The sequence below is a fragment of the Lolium rigidum genome, chromosome 3 (genome assembly GCF_022539505.1).
Source record: "Lolium rigidum isolate FL_2022 chromosome 3, APGP_CSIRO_Lrig_0.1, whole genome shotgun sequence".
NCBI classification, from domain to species: Eukaryota; Viridiplantae; Streptophyta; class Magnoliopsida; order Poales; family Poaceae; genus Lolium; species Lolium rigidum.
In genome coordinates this window covers 369,786,523-369,808,205 of record NC_061510.1, presented here as the reverse complement: position 1 = coordinate 369,808,205, position 21,683 = coordinate 369,786,523, and the positions used below count along the sequence as shown (strand labels likewise).

Below are 21,683 nucleotides of genomic sequence, written 5' to 3'. Positions count from 1 at the left end.
CGCGGCGACAATTCTTTTTCATACCGGTTGCTGTGGAGGATGCATTCTCCCGTCCGATCAATCCATATGGATGTCGTTGTTGGCGAGCCACACCGTCAGATCGGAGTAGTGCCGTTACGGCAAGACCAGATAAACCGCCACGGTAAGATCAGAGCAGCTCCAAGCTGACTATGAGATCAAGCCAGAAAGGAGCAGCAACTTTATGGTAATTCAGCATAAACGATGATCAAATTTAGTTTGAATTACCTATATATCCAATTTGTATAGACGTTCAAGGAAGCAATCTCCGACAGGCTGCTTTGTCCGGAGTCAGTACTACACCCTTGCCGGCCTAGCTATGCCGCCCCGATCGACTCTAGACCGCAGGCCACCGACGGTCAGGGTGGCGGCGACGAAGACTACACGAGGCGGACGCAGCAACTTTTTTTGGAGGAGCGAACCGAGTGGGATTTTAGTGATCAGTTTGGGAGGAGCTGACCGGAATTATGGGTGAGGTGGGCAACGTGCGACCTTTATTTTAGCATGAAACCTGGATGCATGCGCGGCCGCGTGATGTAATGGTAAAAGGAAAGGAGCAGTTGGTGTGTAATTAGCTATAATTAGATAGGACAGAGGGATTGTGGGATAATACTGTTATACCATAAATGTTTGTCCCATTATTAAATATTGACCTGAATGTTTGGTCCATACTACTGTAATGAATACATAGGACCGAGAGATTGTTGGAATTGGCCCATAATTAAATTGGAGCTTCATGATGATAGGAAAGGAGTAGTTGGTGAGTAGTTGGCTATAATCAAATGCTAATGAGGGATTGTCGGATCATACTTTTGCACCATGAATATTTGGCCCGTAATTAAACGGTGCATGATAAAAAGAAAGGAGTATTTGGCATGTTCCCTTAGTTAAACGGGAGGTGCATGATGAAAGGAAAGGAGTAGTTAGCGAGTAATTGGGTATAGTAATTAAACATGACATAGATATTGTGGGATAATACTGCTGCGCCATAACAACGGGGGCCACTAGGAATCGGCGCCTGATTTTTGGCTTCCCCTCGGACCATGCATTTTGTAGCCGCACGATAGTAAGCATTCTGGACGTTGAGAAGGCTCGGTGTGAGTTTCCATGAAATCAGCGCCTGATTGCATGCTCCAAAATAACTGCTCGTATCAACAGAAACCACTAATTACTAGGATACACCTTGACTGCTTCCCAAACTCAACTCTTCAGGATTTTTAGGAAACCAAAAACCCCGTTTTGAAGGAAACTAGCAACAATTTAGCAAAATTTCAGGCATGCAAATTTGCTTCCGTTAACATGCAATTTTTGCAAAATTCAGGCATGCAAACTTCTGATGTTATTTATTTTTTGCTTCCTTTGCGACTAATATTTGCTTCCGTTAGAGCTGAATTTTGCTTCTATGTAAAAAACTTTTTTTTGAAGCATATCAAACTATGTTTATGTGGACATCAAAATTAATATTGCTTCCATGGTTAATGAAAATTCTTGTGTGGCATACATAATTTGTGTCGTGTGTAAAGTGATACATATTTCAAAAACGTTGGGATCTACCAACGTGAAATTTGAACGGTTCAACATAATGTACCGGAAGCACATAGTTGAAAGTGAGATGTGCTAGCTGTCTCTCCTCGTCACCCACGCGATGTCCCTACCCACGCGATTTCACCGCCGCCACCCTGCCCACGCGATGCCGGCCACCACCGCCGCTGCCTCCTAGCTGTCCGCTCGAGGCATCCGCCCCTCCCCTATCCCGCGACCTGTCGTCTACCGGCCGCGCAACCCGCCGTCTTTATCGACGATGCAATGGAGGGGGGGGGGGGAAGCAGAAGCCCTCTCTGCCTCCTAGCTGCGACTCGCCGTCTCCACCATCCCCATCGGCTACCGCCGGTGGCCGTGGAGCAGCTTTCACACGCTCTTGTTCGAGGTCGTGTCGACGTGCACGCGCGCCCAGTTCATCCAACGCGCCAACGTTGTTGGCCTGTTGCTGCTTCGACATCGTGGGCCCACCTGGCAGTGAGTAAGGGCGCCAGGCTCGCGAGCCACACCGAGCCGGACCGAGTTTTAGATGCCCGAACCGAGCCCCTTTTTCCAGCTCGTCAGCCCAGCGAGCCAACCCGAGCCAAGCTGAAAATGGGCGAGCCAAATCACACCGAGCCTAGACCGAGCCGGCTCGTGTCTACCCTTACTTATAGGCATACTGGCGTTCCAGCTATGAAAGCACAACCCGGTTTCCGATTAGTCAAAAGGAAAAAAATGGCCTCTTACACTATCCCCACGGCTACAGCCAGCACCACCGGCACCAACACCAAAAAGTTTCGTGTACTTCTCATTCCTTACTTCGCAAATAGTCACATCAAGCCCTTCACTGAGCTAGCGATTAGCCTTGTTGCAGCTAATGAGTCCGTAGAAGTAACTGTGGCGGTCACGCCGGCGAATGTCTCGATCGTCCAATCCTTCTTGGGCTGTGAGCATAATCCAAAACCAGAAGCCGTCAAGATAGTGACCTACCCGTTCCCAACAATTGAAGGCATCCCCCAGGGTGTGGAGAACGCCTGTAAGGCCGGGAACCAGGACGTATCGTCGCGCTTCATCGAGGGTAGCCTAACGGAGGAGGTGATGCGGCCCACGCATGAGGCGCTCATCCGGGCGCAGCATGCTAACGCCATCGTCAACGACATGATGTTCATCTGGAACAGCCCCGTCGCCGATGAGCTCAGCGTGCCGTGCGTGATATTCAGCGTCATGGGCGCCTTCTCGACGCTCGCCGTGCGTCACCTGATGGACGTTGTCATCGACGACATAAATGAGGTCCCCGAGTTTCCCGTCCCTGCTATACGGATCCCAAGGTCCGAGGTGCCGGAGTTTATTAGGGTGAATGACTGCTCATACCATAGGACGATGGATTCGCTTCAAGCTGACTGCTTCGGCCTCGCCATGAACACATCAGCAGACTTGGAGAAAAATTATTGCGACATGTACATGCGCAGAGGCTACGTGAAGCGGGCATACTTCCTAGGGCCAGTGGCGCTGCTGCATGCATCATGCTCGCAGCCACCCACAGCCACAGCCACAGCTGGTGAGTGCTACATCATGGATTGGCTTGACTCCAAGCCAAACCGTTCGGTGGTGTACTTGTCCTTCGGCACCATCGCTGTCGTCAAGGATGCTCAGCTGGAGGAGATTGCCTTGGGGCTGGAGTCCTCGGGGCATTCCTTCTTATGGGTTGTGAGGGGAGAGTGGACTCCGCCAAGAGGTTGGGAGGAGCGTGTACAAGATAGGGGGCTCATCATCAAAGCCTGGGCTCCACAGACGGCTATACTAGGACATCCGGCGGTGGGTGCTTTTGTGACCCAGTGTGGGTGGAACTCCATCCTAGAGACGGTGGCCGCCGGCGTGCCTGTGCTAACATGGCCCATCTTCTATGAACAGTTCATCACCGAGAGGCAAGTCACGCAAGTCCTAGGAATCGGGGAGCGGCTGTGGCCAGATGGAGCCGGCCTACGGAGCGAGACTTATCAGGAACACGAGCTGGTACCGGCCAAAGACGTGGCACGGGCATTGACAGAGTTCATGCGACCTGGCGGGCTCGGCGACGCTGCGAGAATCAAGGTCATGGACCTCGCCGCAAAGGTACGCGCAGCCGTGGTGCAAGGAGGCTCCTCGCACCGTGATTTGCATCGTCTCATCGATGATCTCATGGCAGCAGCTGCAAAGAGAATCTAGCAAGTCAACACTAAGCCACGCGCACCTCCATCATCAGTTTGTTGCTCTGTTTTCATTCTTATGTTACTCCTCCGTATACCTCTCGGTAATTTTTTTTCCTTTTTAATACCATTTCCTTCAGGTCTGTACCTATTGCTATATGCATGCATGATGTACCAATTTTCTTTGCTAATAACTCTAGTACCGAAATAAAGTGCGCGTGGTTTTGCAGTTTTCCATACTCGTGTACCTCCATATGTACTCGAGACGTGTTTGGGTACTCGTGAAGATATTTTTTTTTTTTTGCATCCGGGAAGATTTGCATGAGTGGGAACACTAGTGGAAAACGAAGCATTAGCACTGAGTTTTACCGGTTGCCCAACCGGTGCAACGCTTCCTGTGTTAAAGGAAATGGTATTAAAAAGGATTCTGCCGCGGCTGCGTTTTGGGGGTTTCTGCCGCGGCTGCATTTTGGGGCGCTTCGCTGCTGCGGCAGACTCTGCCGCAGCAGGGAATTTCACCAGAACGCTGCCGCGGCAGAGTCTACCACCACGCCCCATTTGGAACACGTTATAATGCACACATATAGAAAAACCATTATTTATCTATACCTAATAATAAAGAAAATAAGGTTTCTTGTTGGTCCGTTTTTTGTTGCCCTTGATTATCTGATAAAATTACACAAGCTGCCACCGGTTAGTCAACATAAAAAACGGTTCGTTCCAGCCGACCTCCTAATTGATTAACGCGGGCACCGATGCACCTACCCGGTCTTCTTCTCTGGCGCCGGCCAGATCCGCCTCCTCACGGCCCTCCCTCTGTATTTCTCCCTTTGTTTCTCTCCCAGGCGTATCCTTTGAAACCCTAGGGCATCTCCAACGCAGAGATCCAAACGGATGCGTTTTCGCGTCCGATTTTAGCTGTTTGGGTCGCCTTCTGGAGACGCGGACAGACAAGGACGTCCGTGGCTTTATTTTTTCCCCAACGCGCGCAGTGACTCATCCCTATTCCTCTTCTCCAGCTATACTACTACTAGTTGGCAAGAAGAAGCCCAGCGACCCCGCCCCGCCATGCCACGGCTCCACCCCCGCCCGTGCCGACGCGGCCGACCGTTCGTCGCCGCCAGGCCACGGCTCTGCCCCCGCCCGCCAGGCCACGGCTCCGCCCCGCCCGTGCCGACGTGGCCGGCTCCGTTCGTCGCCGCCGAGCCACGGCTCCGCCCTGCCCGTGCCGACGCGGCCGACTCCGTCGCCGTTCGCCCCGCCCGTGCGCGCCCCGTCCCCGTTCCCCGCCGACGCGGCCGGCGTCCGTCGCCGTTCGCCCGGCCCCGCTCGTCGCCGCGCCGCGGGCGCGGCCCCGTCCTCGTCACGGCCACCTCCGCCCCGCCGCGCCACGCGCAGCCGCGCGCGTCGACTCCGGCCCGCGACGTCCGCCCCCACCCTGACACGGCCCAGCGCACGCGGCTTTGCCCGCAGCCGTTCGCCGCCCCGGGCGCGGCCCCATTCGTCGCCATCGTGGGCGCAGCCCCGTCCTCGCCGTCGTGGGCGCGGCCCCGTCCTCGCCGTCGTGGGCGCGGCCCCGTCCTCGCCGCGGGCGTGGCCCCTTGCCGCAGTTCGACGCCGCCGGGTGGACAGCACGCGAGGCTCCAAGCTCGCAGCGGACGCTGCCCCGTTTCATGTCGCCGGCGTGGCTCCAAGCTCACCGCGGGCGCGGAGCTTGTTTCGCCTCCAGCGACTTCCGGCAGGTGTGAAAAAAAGGGAGCCGGCGGCGACGGGTGCCTCCATGAGTAGGTGACGGCGGCAGTCCACGAGGCGAGCCAAACTCCGGCGGCTGTACCAAGGATTTTCATGGGGGAAAGGGGGGCAGAGGAGAGAGAATGTTGCGGGGTCCATTTTGTTGCCTTTGTCTCTCTGGCAAATGGGCCAGAATGCGTGTCCGGCCGGACAGAATGGACGCGCGCTCGTGTCCGGCTCGACCCAAATCGTTCCGAGATTTGAGTCAGTTTTGGGTTAAACCGGACGTCGGGAGCATCCGCTTTTAGGATGGGTTGCCCCACTGGGTGCAGTTTTGACCCATCCGGATCCATTCGGAGTCCGTTTTTGGGTTTGGGTCTCCCGCTTGGAGATGCCCTTAGGGCATCTCCAACCGGGCGACCCAAACGGACGCGCTGGGCCGTCCGTTTTGGGCCGTTTGCGTGCCCGAGCGGACGCGCGGACGGTGCCCCGCGTCCGCGCGTCCGTTTGGGTCGCGCGCTGCGCCCAACGCGCCGCATTTGGGTCGCGGCGCCCCATGGTATGTTTTTCTTGTAAATTCACTAGAAAAACGCAAAATAAATTATAGAAAAAATATATAAAATAGTTGAAATGCTCTAAATGTATTACACATTACATAGTCCATGTAATCAAGGATAAAGTATTATTCAAATAAAATGAAGAAACGATACAAAATGCTCTAGGCTTAAGGATCTCCTTCATCATTGTTGTTTGCAGCATTGTTGCCTACATGCTGCCACATGTGCTCGACCAAATCAGCCCGAAGCTGGTTGTGTACAGCTAGATCTCGAATTTCATGGTGCGCATGAAGAATGTCCCGGAATGATGCCGGAGCACGTTGAGGAGTAACCAACTCTCCTTGGCCGTCCCAGTCATTATCAAAGAGTGAATCATCCCGCTCTACCTCAACAATCATGTTATGCATGATTACACAAGCGGTCATCACCTCCCACAGAGTTTGCACATCCCAGGCTCTGGCAGGGTGTCTGACGATAGCCCAACGAGCTTGGAGGATGCCAAACGCCCGCTCGACATCTTTCCGGGCTGCCTCCTGCTCTTTGGCAAACCTTGCCTCCTGCTCGGAGCTGGGGTTTCGGATTGTCTTCACGAGTGTAGCCCAAGGTGGATAGATACCATCAGCAAGGTAGTACCCCTTGGTGTAGTGGTGGCCATTGATCTCAAAATCCACATCGGGGACCGACCGTACGCTAGCCTATCAAACACCGGAGAGCGCTGCAAAGACATTGATGTCATTGTGCGAGCCAGCCATTCCGAAGAATGAGTGCCAAATCCATGTGTCATGGGAAGCAACAGCTTCAAGAATGACCGTGCACCCCTCGAATGGCCGCCGTATGACCCCCGCCAACCAAAGGGGCAGTTCTTCCACTCCCAATGCATGCAGTCTATGCTGCCAAGCATCCCAGGAAACCCCCGGAAGCGTTGATCGACAACGACGAGCCGTGTCCTCTCGCATTTGGTTGCCGGAGGTACTCGTTCTCCGAACGAACCGATCACCGCTCTGCAGAACCCGTACATCGATTCCAGGCCGGTTGACTCACTCATGCGCGTGTACTCATCTACGAAATCACCGGCAACGCCATATGCGAGCATCCTAATCGCTGCCGTGCATTTCGGTACGAAGAGAGGCCTACCTTGCCAAGTGCATCCACTTTCGCACGAAGTAGTCGTCGTAGATCTTGACGCCATCCATTATCCGGCGGAACAGCGGCCTCGTTCATCCGAAAACGACGGCGAAACAAGTGCGGCACGAACAATGGATTGGGTTGGAAGTAGTCGTTGTAGAGCTGGTCGTGGCCGCGTTCTCTTTGCGGTCCAAGGCGGCCGCGCGCCCCGGCAAGGACCCCGGAACACGGGGATCCGCGAGACAATGTGCTCGTGGATGAGCACCGCAGAGATCCGTGAAAATTCGTCGTCGGACTCCTCTTCCGACGACGTGTCGATGAAGTTCTTGAAGTAGTACTCGTCGTCGCCGTCCACCATGATCCGAAAAGGGACACATATTAGTTCGAGCTTTTGAACGAACACCTCGCGAGCGGAGGCGATCCAAATGCTTCTCTAGGGACCCGCAGCCATGGCCGTCTCAGCCGATTTGCGGTCCGGAAACACGGTGCAGGAGGGCTCACCTCCGGCGGAAACGGCGCGGCTGCGAACGGCGGGAGGTGTCGCGACGGTGAGAGGACAACAACGCCGGCGCCGGCGTCCTCCGACTTCGCTACGACGCGGCGAAAGCAGCGCGGGACCTCGACCTATGCTTCCGCCTCGCTTGCCGGCGTCTCGACGACGATGGCCGGCGTCGACGCGCTCCGAAATCGCCGGTCCGTGGGTGGCGGCGGAGCGGGTGGGGAGATGTGTGCGGCGGCCTTGTGTTTTGGGTGGCAGACAGGCGGGCCAGGGCGGACAAGGGGAGGACGCGAGCGACCAGCCTTTCGCGTCCGCGGCCACGCATTTGGGTCGTCCCGGACGCCGCGGCCATCCGTTTTAGGGATGGGTCCGCGCGCTGGGCCGCGTTTTTGTCCGTTTCGATCCATCCGGACGCGCGGGCGCGGGATGGGTCGCCCGGTTGGAGATGCCCTTAGGCCCTCCGGGACGACGCCAAAGACCGGCCACTGCCCGCCCCCACCCCCATCCCCAAATCCCCATCTCGCTCGTGTGCTTGAGTTCGGCGGCATGTGCGATCTCGATCCCCAATCTTTTGCCCACGAAGCAGTTGTCCAGCCACACCTACCCACGCTGTACTGTAGACAAGCCTGCCTGTCGACTTGGCCGTTGCGCCCGTGGCCGCGGCGGAGTGATTTCCGGGCTGTTTTTCCTCCGCTTGATTGCCGGTACTAGATGTGACTACTGAGTACTGACTGATGACGATGCTCATGGAGATGGGCAGCTTCAGCATCGCTGACGCTCCCGGTGCTTGTCCTGCCCAAAGACTCATACAAGTTGTAAAGGGCTAGCCTGATGTGCTAATTCATGCAAGAACGATACTGCAGATAGATCTGCACATGCGCCTGGGGGACTGACGACCCTATCCTGAGTTTTACTGTTTCCTCGCTGGACATGTAGGCCAATTGATCTCTCATTTAGATTTAGCTAGCTTGCACGATGGAGAAAAAAAGCCAAATGAAAGACCGTACTTAGATTTCGGCAATAAAAAAACTAGAGAGATACTAATTAAGCTATAACTAAGATATTTTGTTGGGTGATGCATGATTTCAATATCCCAAGAAATATATATACTACCTTCGTCCATATATTCGAATTTAGACAAATATTCGACAACCTTTTATGGATAGAGGTAATATTTGTTTTTATATTTTGATAGTTATTATTCCAGCATAACCAGGGATTTAGTTTATTTCAGAACATTTTTTTTCTGTTGCGGTTAATGCAATGGCCTATCAAATTGTATTCAAATTTGGAAGAAAGCCGTAAATGGAACTACAATTTTTCGTTTTGAATATTTTTACATGCATGTCTGAACTGGTTTGTTTATAGTTGATTCATGGAGTAGGAACATGTCAATGTTAAAAAGGGCATTAATATTTAGCAGTAGAGGTGTCTCCGACGAGATCGTGGACGAGAAGAGATTGCCCGAAGCGGCGGCACTATCGCATCCGCCGGATGATCAAAGACGATTACGTCGAGAACAACACCCCGCTCCCAAATGTCATCCTTACTCATGTCATCGAGTACCGCTATCGCATCCGCCGGATGATCAAAGATGATTACGTCGAGAACAACGCACCGCTCCCAAATGCCATCCTTACTCAGGTCATCGAGTACTGCAACATGGAAACTGCCTCTAGGGGAACCAGCTCCGCCGACACCACCACATCCTCCGAGCATGATCTCGAGAGGGTAGACGATAATTTTATCAAAGTGGAACATGCCACTCTCCCACAAGATGTTGTTTTCTTTTGTTCCCGTTGGAACGCATGGGCAAATTTCCTAGTATTACATAAAAAAGTTATGAATATATAGATCGAAGTGACACACGTTCATGCATATATATGTACAATAGAATTTCTATGGATCATCGACTTCCAAAATTGATTCATCGTTGATGGTATTCTCCGTTTGAATCTATGACTTGCTCAAGTAAAAATTCCGCCAATTGTTCTTGAATTGCTCGTATACGCTCGGTTGCTAGAAGACCGTCCCGCAACCGTTGGATCTAATAATTTTAAGAAGGTTGTCAATATATACCAGCACTATTCTGCAACCAGTTGCACAATAATATTCTGAGCACCGACTTGAACTTTCCTGGACACAAGGTTGAACTTCCTGGATAAGAGGGTTGACCTTTCTGTCGGAACTTACCTGAACTTTCCATTTTCTTTAGAGCTACTGATTATACTACGAGTTTATCAACCATTTGGAAATGTGCAAATGATATACCGTTGGATAGATAATGAAAAACCACAACTTTTTCATGTTCACAATTTTTGCACATTATGCCCGGTTTAAATCTAATTTTGAAAATACGAAAACGCTTCTATATGGCCAGAAAACGAACTTTTTGTTTGATTTTTGAATCACTTATCCAACATGTTCAAATGATATACCGTTGGATAGATAATGAAATTGCACAACTTTTTCTTTTTTTACATTTTTTCAAAATCCTCACAGTTTTTGAATAATTTTGAAAATACCGAAATTTGGACGTACTTAAAAAACGAGCGGATAGTAATTTGGATGATTTATTTCAACCGTTTGTCAAAATGATGCAAATGATATGGCATTGGAAAGCTATGGACTAGGTGCAACTTTCTTATTGCAATTGTTTTCTCTAATTTCGTGTAGTTTAAGAGAATAACTCGAATTACTGTCCGCTCGTTTTATGTGACGGGCACCAAATGATTTTCCCCGCGATTTCCATGTGGTATATTTAAACAATGCAAATGATATATGGTTGGAAAGCTGTAAAAATGGCGCATCTTTTTGTATCTGCCATTTTTGCCAAATCTGAACGGTTTAAAAATAATTTGAGAAGTTTTGGAATCATGTTTCCTGTATATTTTGTGGGATAATGATTTAAATTTGATGGATTAGATCCATTTATTTGTTGTAAAATGTTGTAGGTAATGAAATTAGACATATACTCTATCATATGAAGCTTTTGGTGATAATGATTGAAGTGGTTGGTGATCTAATCGATGAGATTTGGACAATAGATTTCCGCCCCGTAAAAACATAGCACTGAACTTCCCTTGACATGAATGTGTACTTATCGGGAAATGCGGATGTACTTCTTGGTGCGGTTTCATGAAAGTGTTCAGTAAAACAAAGCTATGATTTTCACCACACAAAATATGCAGCACAACCACGCGCATTTGAACTTCTCGCGACATGTCCTTGTACTTCTTGGCCTTTGCGGTTATACTTTCGGAAATGTTTCGATACTAGTGTGTTTTACAATAATTAAACATGTGTTTCAGAATGATAGTTTTAGATTTTCCCTAGCCTCTATTTAAGAGATTTTGCACTTCCTGGATCTTAATATTTGAACTTCCCAACATTGATATGTGAACTTATGTGTGAGTATTTTCTTTCTACAATTTGCAGTTCATGTAATTACTGCTTGTACTTCTCGGAATAACTCCTTGTACTTCCTCACGGATGACGGGATTATTTTGTTTTCCCTACATTTGAATTATGTCAGTTTCTTGTACTTCCGATATTAAGTACGTGTACTGCTGGTGTCGAATGGTTGTACTTCTCTATGTCAACTATTTGAATTTCCTCTTGGGTGATGGGATTATTTTGTTTTTTTACATTTATATTTTGTTTTTTTTCTTGTACTTTCTATAATAGGTGCTTGTACTGCTCGTGTCGAACGGTTGAACTTCCCGAATAACAGGGTTGAGCTTTCTATCGGAACTTACTTGAACTTCCCATTTCTTCAGAGTTACTAATTATACTTTGAGATTCTGCACCATTTGGTGGAATTGTGAAAATGATATACCATTGCATAGATAATGAAAATCCTCAACCTTTTCATGTTCACACTTTTCCCAGATTTTACATGGTTTAAACTTAATTTAAAAATATGAAAACACTTGTATATGGACAGAAAACTAATTTTTCATTTGATTTTCGAATCGCTATCGAAACTGTGCAAATGATATACTGTTGGAGAGATAATGAAATTTCCCAACTTTTTCATGGTTTACATTTTTTTTAAATCCTCACAGTTTTTGAATAATTTTGAAAATACCGAAATTCGGACGTACTCAAAAACGAGCGGACAATAATTTGGATGATTTGTTTCAACCGTTGACAGAATGATGCAAATAATATGGCGTTGGAAAGCTATGGACTAGGTGCAACTTTCTTATTCCAATCGTTTTCTCTACTTCCTTGGATTTTAACATAATAACTTGAATTACTGTCCGTCTGTTTTATGTGACGGGCACCGAATGATTTTTCCCACGATTTCCATGCGGAATATTTAAACAACGAAAATGATATACGGTTGGAAATGTGTCAAAAAGGCACATCTTTTTTATATCTACCATTTTTTCCAAACATAAACGATTTAAAACTTATTTTACAAGTTTTGAAATCATGTTTTCGGTATATTTTGCAAGATAGCGACTTGAATTTAATGGATTAGATCCATTTATTTGTTGTGAAATGCAGTAGATAATTAAATTAGACACATAGTCTATCATATAAAGCTTTTGGTGACAATTATTGTAGTGATCGGTGATTAGATCGATGATATTGGCACAAAAGATTTCCTCCCCGTAAAAACAGAGCATTGAACTTCCGTTTAGATGAACTTGTACTTTTCGTTCAATGCGGTTGTACTTCTCGGCGCGGTTTCACAAAAAATTTCAGTACAAGGGCTATAATTTTCTCATACGGTGTCCGTTTAAGGTCTAGGACCATACAAAATTCTCAGTACAACCACACGTTTTGATACTTCTTGCGCAGCTGAACTTCCCGCGACAGGTCCGTGTACTTCTTGGCCTTCGTAGTTGTACTTATCAAAAATGTTTTGATACTAGTGTGTTTTACAAATACTAAACATGTGTGTTTCCGAATGATAATTTTAGATTGTCCATACACTTTATTTACGAGATTCTACACTTCACGGATCTTAATATTTGAACTTCACAACGTTGCTATGTGAACTTATGTGGGAGTATATTGTTTCAATACTTTTAGTTCCTGTAATTACCGCTTCTACTTCCTGTAGTCTTGGCTTGTTCTTCTCGGAATCACAGCTTGTACTTCCTCGCGGATGACGTTATTATTTTGTTTTTTCTACATTTGGATTTTGTCGGTTTTCTTGTACTCCCTATATTAAGTTGGTGTACTGCTCATGTTGAATGGTTGTACTTCTCATCGTCAAGTATTTGAACTTCCTCGTAGATGACATTATTATTTTGATTTTTCTACATTTTGATTTTCTCGGTTTTCCTGGACTTCCTATAATAAGTTCTTGTACTGCTCGTATCGAATGGTTGTACTTCTCAACATCAAGTATTTGAACTTTCTCTTGGATGAAGGGATTTTTTAAATTTGGATTTTGTCGGTCTTCTTGTACTTCCTATAGTAAGTGATTGTACTGATCATGCAAAATGATTTTAGTTCTCATCGTCAAATATTTTTACTTCCTCGCAAATGACAGGATTTTTTTATATTTGGATGTTTTCGGTTTTCTTTTAGTTCCTATAATAAGTGGATGAACTGCTCGTGTCAAATGGTTGTACTTCTCAGCGTCAAGTATTTGAACTTCATCGCGGATGATAGGATTATTTTGCTTTTCTACATTTGGTTTCTATTGGTTTTCATGTACTTCCAATATTAAGTGAGTGTACTGCTCGTGTCGAATGGGTGCACTTCTCAGCGTCAAGTATTTGCTCTTTCCTGCGGATGACGGGATTATTTTGTTTTTTTACAGTTGGTTATTTGACGTTTTTCTTGTATTTTCTATATTAAGTGGTTTTACTGCTCGTGTCTAATGGGTGTGCTTCTCAGCGTAAGTATTTGAACTTCCCCACGGATGACACATTTTCATTTTTTATTTTAATCAACTTATACTTCTTGAACCTTCCATCTATACTTCTTTATGCTCCATTTGTGTAGTTCCTGTTGGGCTTTTGATTCATCAAATATGAAATACAATCCTAGCCAAGTAGAGAAGGGGCGCGCCTATCTTGGAGTGGCCTGAGTGGCAGCGTTGTGGGAGGACGAGGCGGCTGTCGTAAGTTTTCTAGCGTTTTTTTTATAAAAGTGAGGTTTCACAAATGAATCATGAAGGATATTAAAAAATCTGGATTACAAAACCAGCACCACCGGGAGGCTTCCAAATGTTGGCGGAATACAAGTGTATTGCACTGTTAACATATGTCATTCGCCACAATTAATCTTTTAGTAATATTTTAGGTACACTTAGTGGAGCAAATTTTGATGCTAACTCATCGGCATGTCTGTAATACCCCGACGTGTGTACTTCATTACATTCACTAGTGACAAAACGCCCTGTAATACCCGATGTTCTCGTGCGTATCTGCATGTGAGAAAGTTAACAAAAAGATTCAGAACTGAACTGCCTGGGTCTAGTATAAGATTAGTATACTTCCTAGTTTCAAAGATGTGTTCTACCCCACAATCAAGAAATGTGGAAAAATCCCAAATCCCCTAAATTGTATTGTCTGTCTCCACATCCTGTACTTCCCTTCTACGCGTGTAACAGCAGGAGTTCGCGGTTAGCCACCCAAAGGTGTGGTCAAATTAATTGGATGAGCATTCGAACTGAAGTGCATAAATATCATTCAATTTAGTATTCATTTGGACCTATACTTCCTTTATTTGTACTTCTGGATGATTACTACTTGAACCTCTATTCATATGATTTTCATCATTATTTTTCTGAATTTCAAATATCAAGCAAGGTGTATTTCCAGTGTTCTGCCGGTTTCTTAGCTCTAACATGTCAACGCATCTCTTTTGGGAGAGGTAAATTAAAACAGTTTCATACAAAATTGGAAAAAAATTACCACCCAATCTCTTTGGCATATCAGCAAGCACTACAAAGCAATAAATCATAGGGAACAATCTATTAGACTATAGTCTACAAGAAATAGAAAAATAGAGAGCAGTTGCAGCCTATGTAGAACGCACGAAAGAGATAGAGGAGGGCTGCTTAAATAGGAGCCATAAAAGAAGATATAGGAACAGCTGTTGCGCAATTGCTCGCGAGAGAAACAGAGAGGAGCTGATGTGCCTGCCAGAGAGAGCAGAGCAGCAGCCTGTTCTTTATAACCAAAAACAGGAAATAATCAGAGATAGCACCGAGCTGCTGTGCACTTGCACTTCTTACGACCGCGCGTTTAACCTTTTCTCCAGAACTTGCCTGTACTGCCTAGCAAGAAACAGGAAAAAATCAGAGATAGCACCGAGCTGGGTAGTCCCATGGACGACGGCCGGGCCATCTCCTTCGCGCCCCAGCCGATCCTCTGCAGCGCCAGGAGTCCGCCCTCTCCAGATCCTCCGTTCCGTGGTGCAGTGCTATGAGCCTGGGCAGCGACATGAGGCCCTTCCCGGCAGGGGATTTAGAACACCCCGCGTGGGAAGAGATCTTGTGCTTCCGCCAGAGGCAGGGATCGACGAGGAGCTAGGAGGACAGGTCTGGAAGTGGGGAGGCAACAGGGCGCATGGGGATGGAGGCAGAGATCGGGCCGCGGCTCCCTGGCCAGTGTTGCGGAAGATGGGGCACCGGGATGGGGATGGGCGTCAGGGGAACCAGGCTCTCCGGCGAGTGGAGCCTGAGGGGAGGCAGGTCGGGTTGGTTCGAGATTCCCGCTGGACCGGCGCGATTCTGGGTCAGTGAGGGATGGGGTGTGGCAGTTGGGGGGTAGGTGCTGGTGAACGGACAGCGGCCTTCGCGCGGGAGGACGGCGCGTGGCCGCCTTCTCGGGAGGACGTCACGCGGATGCCGGCGGGAAAGGATGGCGCGTGGATGTCGGTGACTGGAACCGCGCGTGGCTGCCGTCGGGAGGTTGGAGGGCGACGCGCGGCTGCCAGCCTGGGGAACGGCCACTGAGATCGACCACCGGAGGGGCGAATAGCGGGGATCGAGGGGTTATGCTCAGGGGATCGAGAGGTGGAGGCCTGGAGGGTGAGTGGGAGCGGAGCAAACCGTTTTCTCTGGTTTTCCTACGAATCACCCCCTTATACAGTCGTTGGTGCTCAAAATAATATTCTGAGCACCAGTTTCAGAATAGTGCTACCCGTCTATATATATATATACATACATACATATATATATATATATATATATATATATATATAGGGATTTCTATTTTTGTGCCCTCAGGTCCTTAGTTGTACTCAGTTTTCCCTAGCTCCTTAGTTTTTCCTCAGTTTTCCCCAAGCCCTTGTTTGAAACCTGCAGAAGGAGCTCAGACGGAAGGATTCCCGTTTAGTTGACCGTTCCATGCTGACGTGTGGGGCCGCGTCGCGTGGGGCTGGTAGAAAGGGACCGCGTGGGTGATGACCCACAAGTATAGGGGATCGCAACAGTCTTCGAGGGAAGTAAAACCCAATTTATTGATTCGACACGAGGGGAGACAAAGAATACTTGAAAGCCTTAACAGCGGAGTTGTCAATTCAGTCGCACTGGAAACAGACTTGCTCGCAAGAGTTTATCGATAGTAACGGCTTTATAGCGATAGCGATAGTGAAATAACGACAGCAGAGTAACAAAGACAGCAGTAGTGATTTTAGTAAACGAGCAGGATTAAAACTACGTAGGCACGGGGACGGATGACGGGCGTTGCGTGGATGAGAGAAACTCATGTAACAATCATAGCGAGGGCATTTGCGAGATAATAATAAAATGGTATCCAAGTACTAATCAATCAATAGGCATGTGTTCCAATTATAGTCGTACGTGCTCGCAATGAGAAACTTGCACAACATCTTTTGTCCTACCGGCAGGTGGCGGCCGGGCCTCAAGGGAAACTACTTGGATATTAAGGTACTCCTTTTAATAGAGTACCGGAGCAAAGCATTAACACTCCGTGAACACATGTGATCCTCACGTCACTACCATTCCCTCCGGTTGTCCCGATTTCGTCACTTCGGGGCCATTGGTTCCGGACGGCGACATGTGTATACAACTTGCGGGTAAGATCATAAACAACGAATATCTTCATGAATCAATAACATGTTCAGATCTGAGATCATGGCACTCAGGCCCTAGTGACAAGCATTAAGCATAACAAGTTGCAACAATATCATAAAAGTAACATCTACGGACACTAGGCACTATGCCCTAACAATCTTATGCTATTACATGACCAGTCTCATCCAATCCCTACCATCCCCTTCGGCCTACAGCGGGGGAATTACTCACACATGGATGGGGGAAACATGGCTGGTTGATGGAGAGGCGTTGGCGGTGATGGCGGTGATGATCTCCTCCAATTCCCCGTCCGGCGAGTGCCGAACGGAGACTTCGGCTCCCGAGACGGAGTTTCACGATGTGGCAGCGTTACGGAGGGTTTACGGCGACTTCCACTTCTCCCGTGCGTTTTTAGGTCGAGGCGAATAAGTAGTCCGAAGGAGGGCGTCGGAGGCCGGCCGAGGGGGCCACACCATAGGGCCGCGCGGGCCCCCTAGGCCGCGCCGCCTTATGGTGTGGGGCCCTCGGGCCTCCACTTGAATTGTCCTTCGGCTCTGTCGGTATTCTGGGAAAATAGGGCCTTTCGTCAAAATCCCGAGGTTTTCCCGAAAGTTGGATTTCTGCACAAAAACGAGACACCAGAACAGTTCTGCTGAAAACAGCGTTAGTCCGTGTTAGTTGCATCCAAAATACACAAATTAGAGGCAAAACAATAGCAAAAGTGTTCGGGAAAGTAGATACGTTTTGGACGTATCAACCCCCCCAAGCTTAGCTTATTGCTTGTCCTCAAGCAATTCAGTTAACAACTGAGCGATAAAAGAACTTTCACGAACACATTTGCTCATATGATGCATATATTCTCATGATATGGCTAATACTTGAGCAGTTCATAATAAGATACATGCAAATAAGATCATCTAACAGCTATGTCAACCATGAAGAGGTACCAACAATTAATAATAAGCATCATGAATCATGTATATAGGCAAGATTGCAATGTTCATAAGAGAGTATGATAAAGTGGTATCTCGCTTGCCTGTATTTGATCGGCAAAACATAAATGCCCGGGCACCTCCGAAGTTCACGAGAAAGACTAGAAGTAGTGATTGTCAAAGATAAAAGCATCAAAGTTATACCACAATCAATCATATTTTGAGACAAGCATATTATACTAAGAATGACAAGTTGTGCTCTCAAGAAAGTGCTCAAAGAAAGAATGGAGACACAACATAAAAGTAAAAGATTGACCCTTCACGAGAGGGAAGCAGGGGATTAACATGCGCTAGAGCTTTTCATTTATAAAGCAGGAGTAAAATTATTTTGAGAGGTGTTTGTTGTTGTCAACGAATGGTAATGGGTACACCAACTACCTCGCCAACCGGACTCCCAAGAGCGGCTCCCATGAATTATTTGCATGTTTATGTGGCACTCTTTCCAACCTTTCTTACACAAACCATGGCTAACCGAATCCTCGGGTGCCTCGCCAACAATCACATACCATGAAGGAGTGCCTTTTTAGTTTAGTTTTATTATGATGATGACACTCCCCCAACCTTTGCTTACACAAGCCATGGCTAACCGAATCCTTCGGGTGCCGTCCAACAATCACAAACCATGGAGGAGTGTCTATTTAAATTAATTAATTCGGGACTGGGAATCCCATTGCCAGCTCTTTTTGCAAAATTATTGGATAAGCGGATGTGCCACTAGTCCATATGAGAGTCCGTCAAAAGTAAATGACAAGGTTGAAAGCTAAACACCACATACTTCCTCATGAGCAATGAAACATTAACACAAATTAAGAAGCATTTTGAAGGTTTTAAAGGTAGCGCATGAGAATTTACTTGGAATGGTTTGAAATGCCATGCATAGGTATTTATGGTGGACACTCTAGAATAACTTGGTTTTCATGTGTTTGGAGGCACGAGCAGCGTTCCCGCTCAGTACAAGTGAAGGCTAGCAAAAGACTAGGGAGCGACAAATCAAGAGAGCAATAAATGTCATAATCATGCTTGCGGCAAAATAAATTAACTGAGGCATAAAAGTGATACAAGAACTCTGAAGCAATGTAAATCATTGAGGCTTAATTGACTTTTATTCAGTCATATGCATGCGTGAGCATGTGCCAAGTCGATATAAATGAATTATTCAGAGGAGGATACCACAATGCCATACTTACTTATGAATAAAACAATGCAAGCAAACATCCATGACATGCTACTCATATTAATAAATTGGGGCTAATCATGAGAGATCATGAACTACTAGACTTTCTTAAATAACATATACCTCACATGAACCAACTAAGCATGCTCACATGGATGAGTATATGTACAAAAATGAAAACAAATAGAGTTCATACCAGCCTCTCACCACAATCAGATTGTCGTAGATCGTCATTATTGCCTTTTCACTTGTGTAGCTTGGATAATATGAAATGAAAACCACGCTCCAGCCACCGAAGACCACTGAACTCATAATGAACTTTACAAACCAAAGAAGAACAGCAAATATTTTTGGTGTTTTCGAATTTGAGAACAAGCACTACAACAAAAAATGCATGTAGAGACGTCTAATTTATGTGCTAAAGACGCTTTATTTCATCTCTACACGAATGTAGAGTCGCTAAGTAAAACGTCTTAGAAGCGTCTCTTTATGCACCGTCTCAAGATATGTAGAGACGCTATGCTAAGCGTGTTTAGGAGACAATGAGACGTTGATAAAGCATCCTTACTGCCATATAGACGTTTTATTTGATGAGCTTACTCATCGCCTCTAATCATGTTGAGCCGCTTTATTGCGTCTTAAATAATTGGAATGCATTTTTTCATATTGTTTCTTTTTATTTGGTATTGCTGATAATTACCAATTGAAATCTGGAAGTAATTTGTTCTATTACAAACGACAAAACAGTATAAAATTACAACTCACTGTGGGAAAAATATATTTATTTCTTAAGAGCAATAGTATTTTACAATCAAACTCTAGATCCATTACAAAATGAAAATCTGATTCCACCGAACAAACTCCCTTAAATCCTAAATACATTGTGTACCTAGTTAACATCTATCTACTATATATAAGCTTATGCATACAGATTAACGATACATGATCTCCCGAGTCGCCATCTTAACCTCTCCTTAGATTTCCATGATACTTTTATTCTACGGCTTCAAAAATCATCGAAACCAGTTACCCTGTACAAAAAATCAAATCAAATACAAATAGATTAACTAGAACACTTCACTAGGAAGTCTCACTTCCATTAAGAGATATCTACAATGTATATCATTATAAACATATGAAGAGTAAATATTGTGTTGAACATGCATGAGATCACTTTCTAGAAACTAGTGACTAGCAAGAACTATGGTTTTTCTACCTTGTCAATTTTGTTCTCTCCTCAAATAGAGACAAGTTTAAACAAGACTCCTATCTAACCATCAACATATCCTGCGGTGGCAAAACAAGACAAACTGGATCATAACAAAATGGAACTTCATAGATATTCATTTATTCCCATGCTCAACAACCAGGCATTAACACAGTAGTAGCATAACCGAAGTATATATTATCATTAGAGGCAGTATCCATAACAAAAAAAAACATAATCTCTTCACTTCGATATTCTAGCTTATTGTTTGCAAATGCGGACATGCTTTAATATTCAGTGGTAATAGTTATAAATATTAATTAATACATATGGGTGTGGTAGAACATGTGAAGTTTCAATATGCGAAGCATCTCCATGTACATCGAATAGAAGGGAAGAGTGACAAACCTTGCCAAGCATTGGTGTACATCGAAACAGACTATAATTGATGCACTGCCAAATTAAATCAAAAGGTTGTAACCCAGCCTGCAATGCATCTACTAGAATAGTCGAGTTCACGACATGGAGATAAATCTGGTGGAGGTTACGTACCTTGTTCCATCATTTGGAATTCCGGACAGTAATAAAACTTCATCAAAATAGCAGTCTAATATATATTTAAGCCCAACTTCACTAACCTGATGCCAAGTTGCAGCGAGTTAACTGGAAACCGAAAGTAATTTCATCTCGGTAATATTATCGAACACCTCATCTGTATGCACATAAGATGGAAGGCAACGATGATCTAACTCGCGGATCTCGCCATGTGCGAACTAGCAATTCCGTTGGCTGCGCAAATAAAAGGGTGCTTCACGAAGGAGAGGGGAATTGGTCGCTAGCTGCCGCGGGAACGCCATGACCGCTGGTGTCGGTAGAGAGAAAGAGTGCTAACTCCTAACCTTGATGTCCATGGAGAGAGAGGGTCTAGGTCTTAGAGGTGATGACAGGAATGGACGGCGGCGAGAGGAGGAGCAGGAGGGGTGGCGATCTGAAGATCGGCGGCATAATGGAGGTCGCCACTTTTCTTGTGGATGGGAACCGGCGGCGGTAGTTTGTTTTGCCCATCTCAGATCTGATCAGGTGGGAGGAGGCGCAAGTTATTTTCTCTAACTTAGAGATGGGCAACAAACTATTAGGGTTATAAACGTGGTGCCTAACCGTACATGAAACATGTGACGTTTTGTACAACGTCTGCAATAACGTCTCTACATGCTAACTGGCTCTGAATTTTAAGACGAATACACGAGCGTCCTATGTAGAACGTCCCTATGTGACTGTTTTCTTGTAGTGAAGAACAAAAGGAAACAAGCAAACAAAGCAAAATCTTTTTGGGTTTTCTTATAGCAAACTAGCAATAGCAAATAAAGCGAAACAAATGCAAGAAACCAAGATAAACAAATGATGAAGAGAAACAACAGAAATATTTTTGGTCTTTTTGTGTTTTAGGAAAGAAACAAAGTGAAAGCAAGAAATAGCAAACTAAAAGAAACACGGAAAAGCGAGATGGCAGAAATCTGCCAAAACCTGACAGCAGTACAGAAATCGATTTTTACAAAAATCTTACGTTGCTCAGCTCGAAAAGTGTTCAACTAATGAAAGTTAGATAACAACCTGGGGAACATGCACAAAAATTGTCAACTCAATATAACGTTCTGGCTGT

General features: G+C 46.3%; 1 protein-coding gene across 1 annotated transcript; it reads left to right on the top strand.

The window, feature by feature from the left end:
* The first annotated feature begins 2,274 nt into the window (after positions 1–2,274).
* Positions 2,275–3,744, top strand: LOC124697398 (UDP-glycosyltransferase 73C4-like). The gene has a single exon (XM_047229996.1). The coding sequence runs from the start codon at positions 2,275–2,277 to the stop codon at positions 3,742–3,744; it is 1,470 nt and encodes a 489-aa protein (XP_047085952.1).
* The last annotated feature ends 17,939 nt before the right edge of the window (positions 3,745–21,683 follow it).

Excerpts from the sequence above, each read along its gene's own strand:
- LOC124697398 (XM_047229996.1), top strand. The coding sequence starts at position 2,275 with ATGGCCTCTTACACTATCCCCACGGCTACAGCCAGCACCACCGGCACC.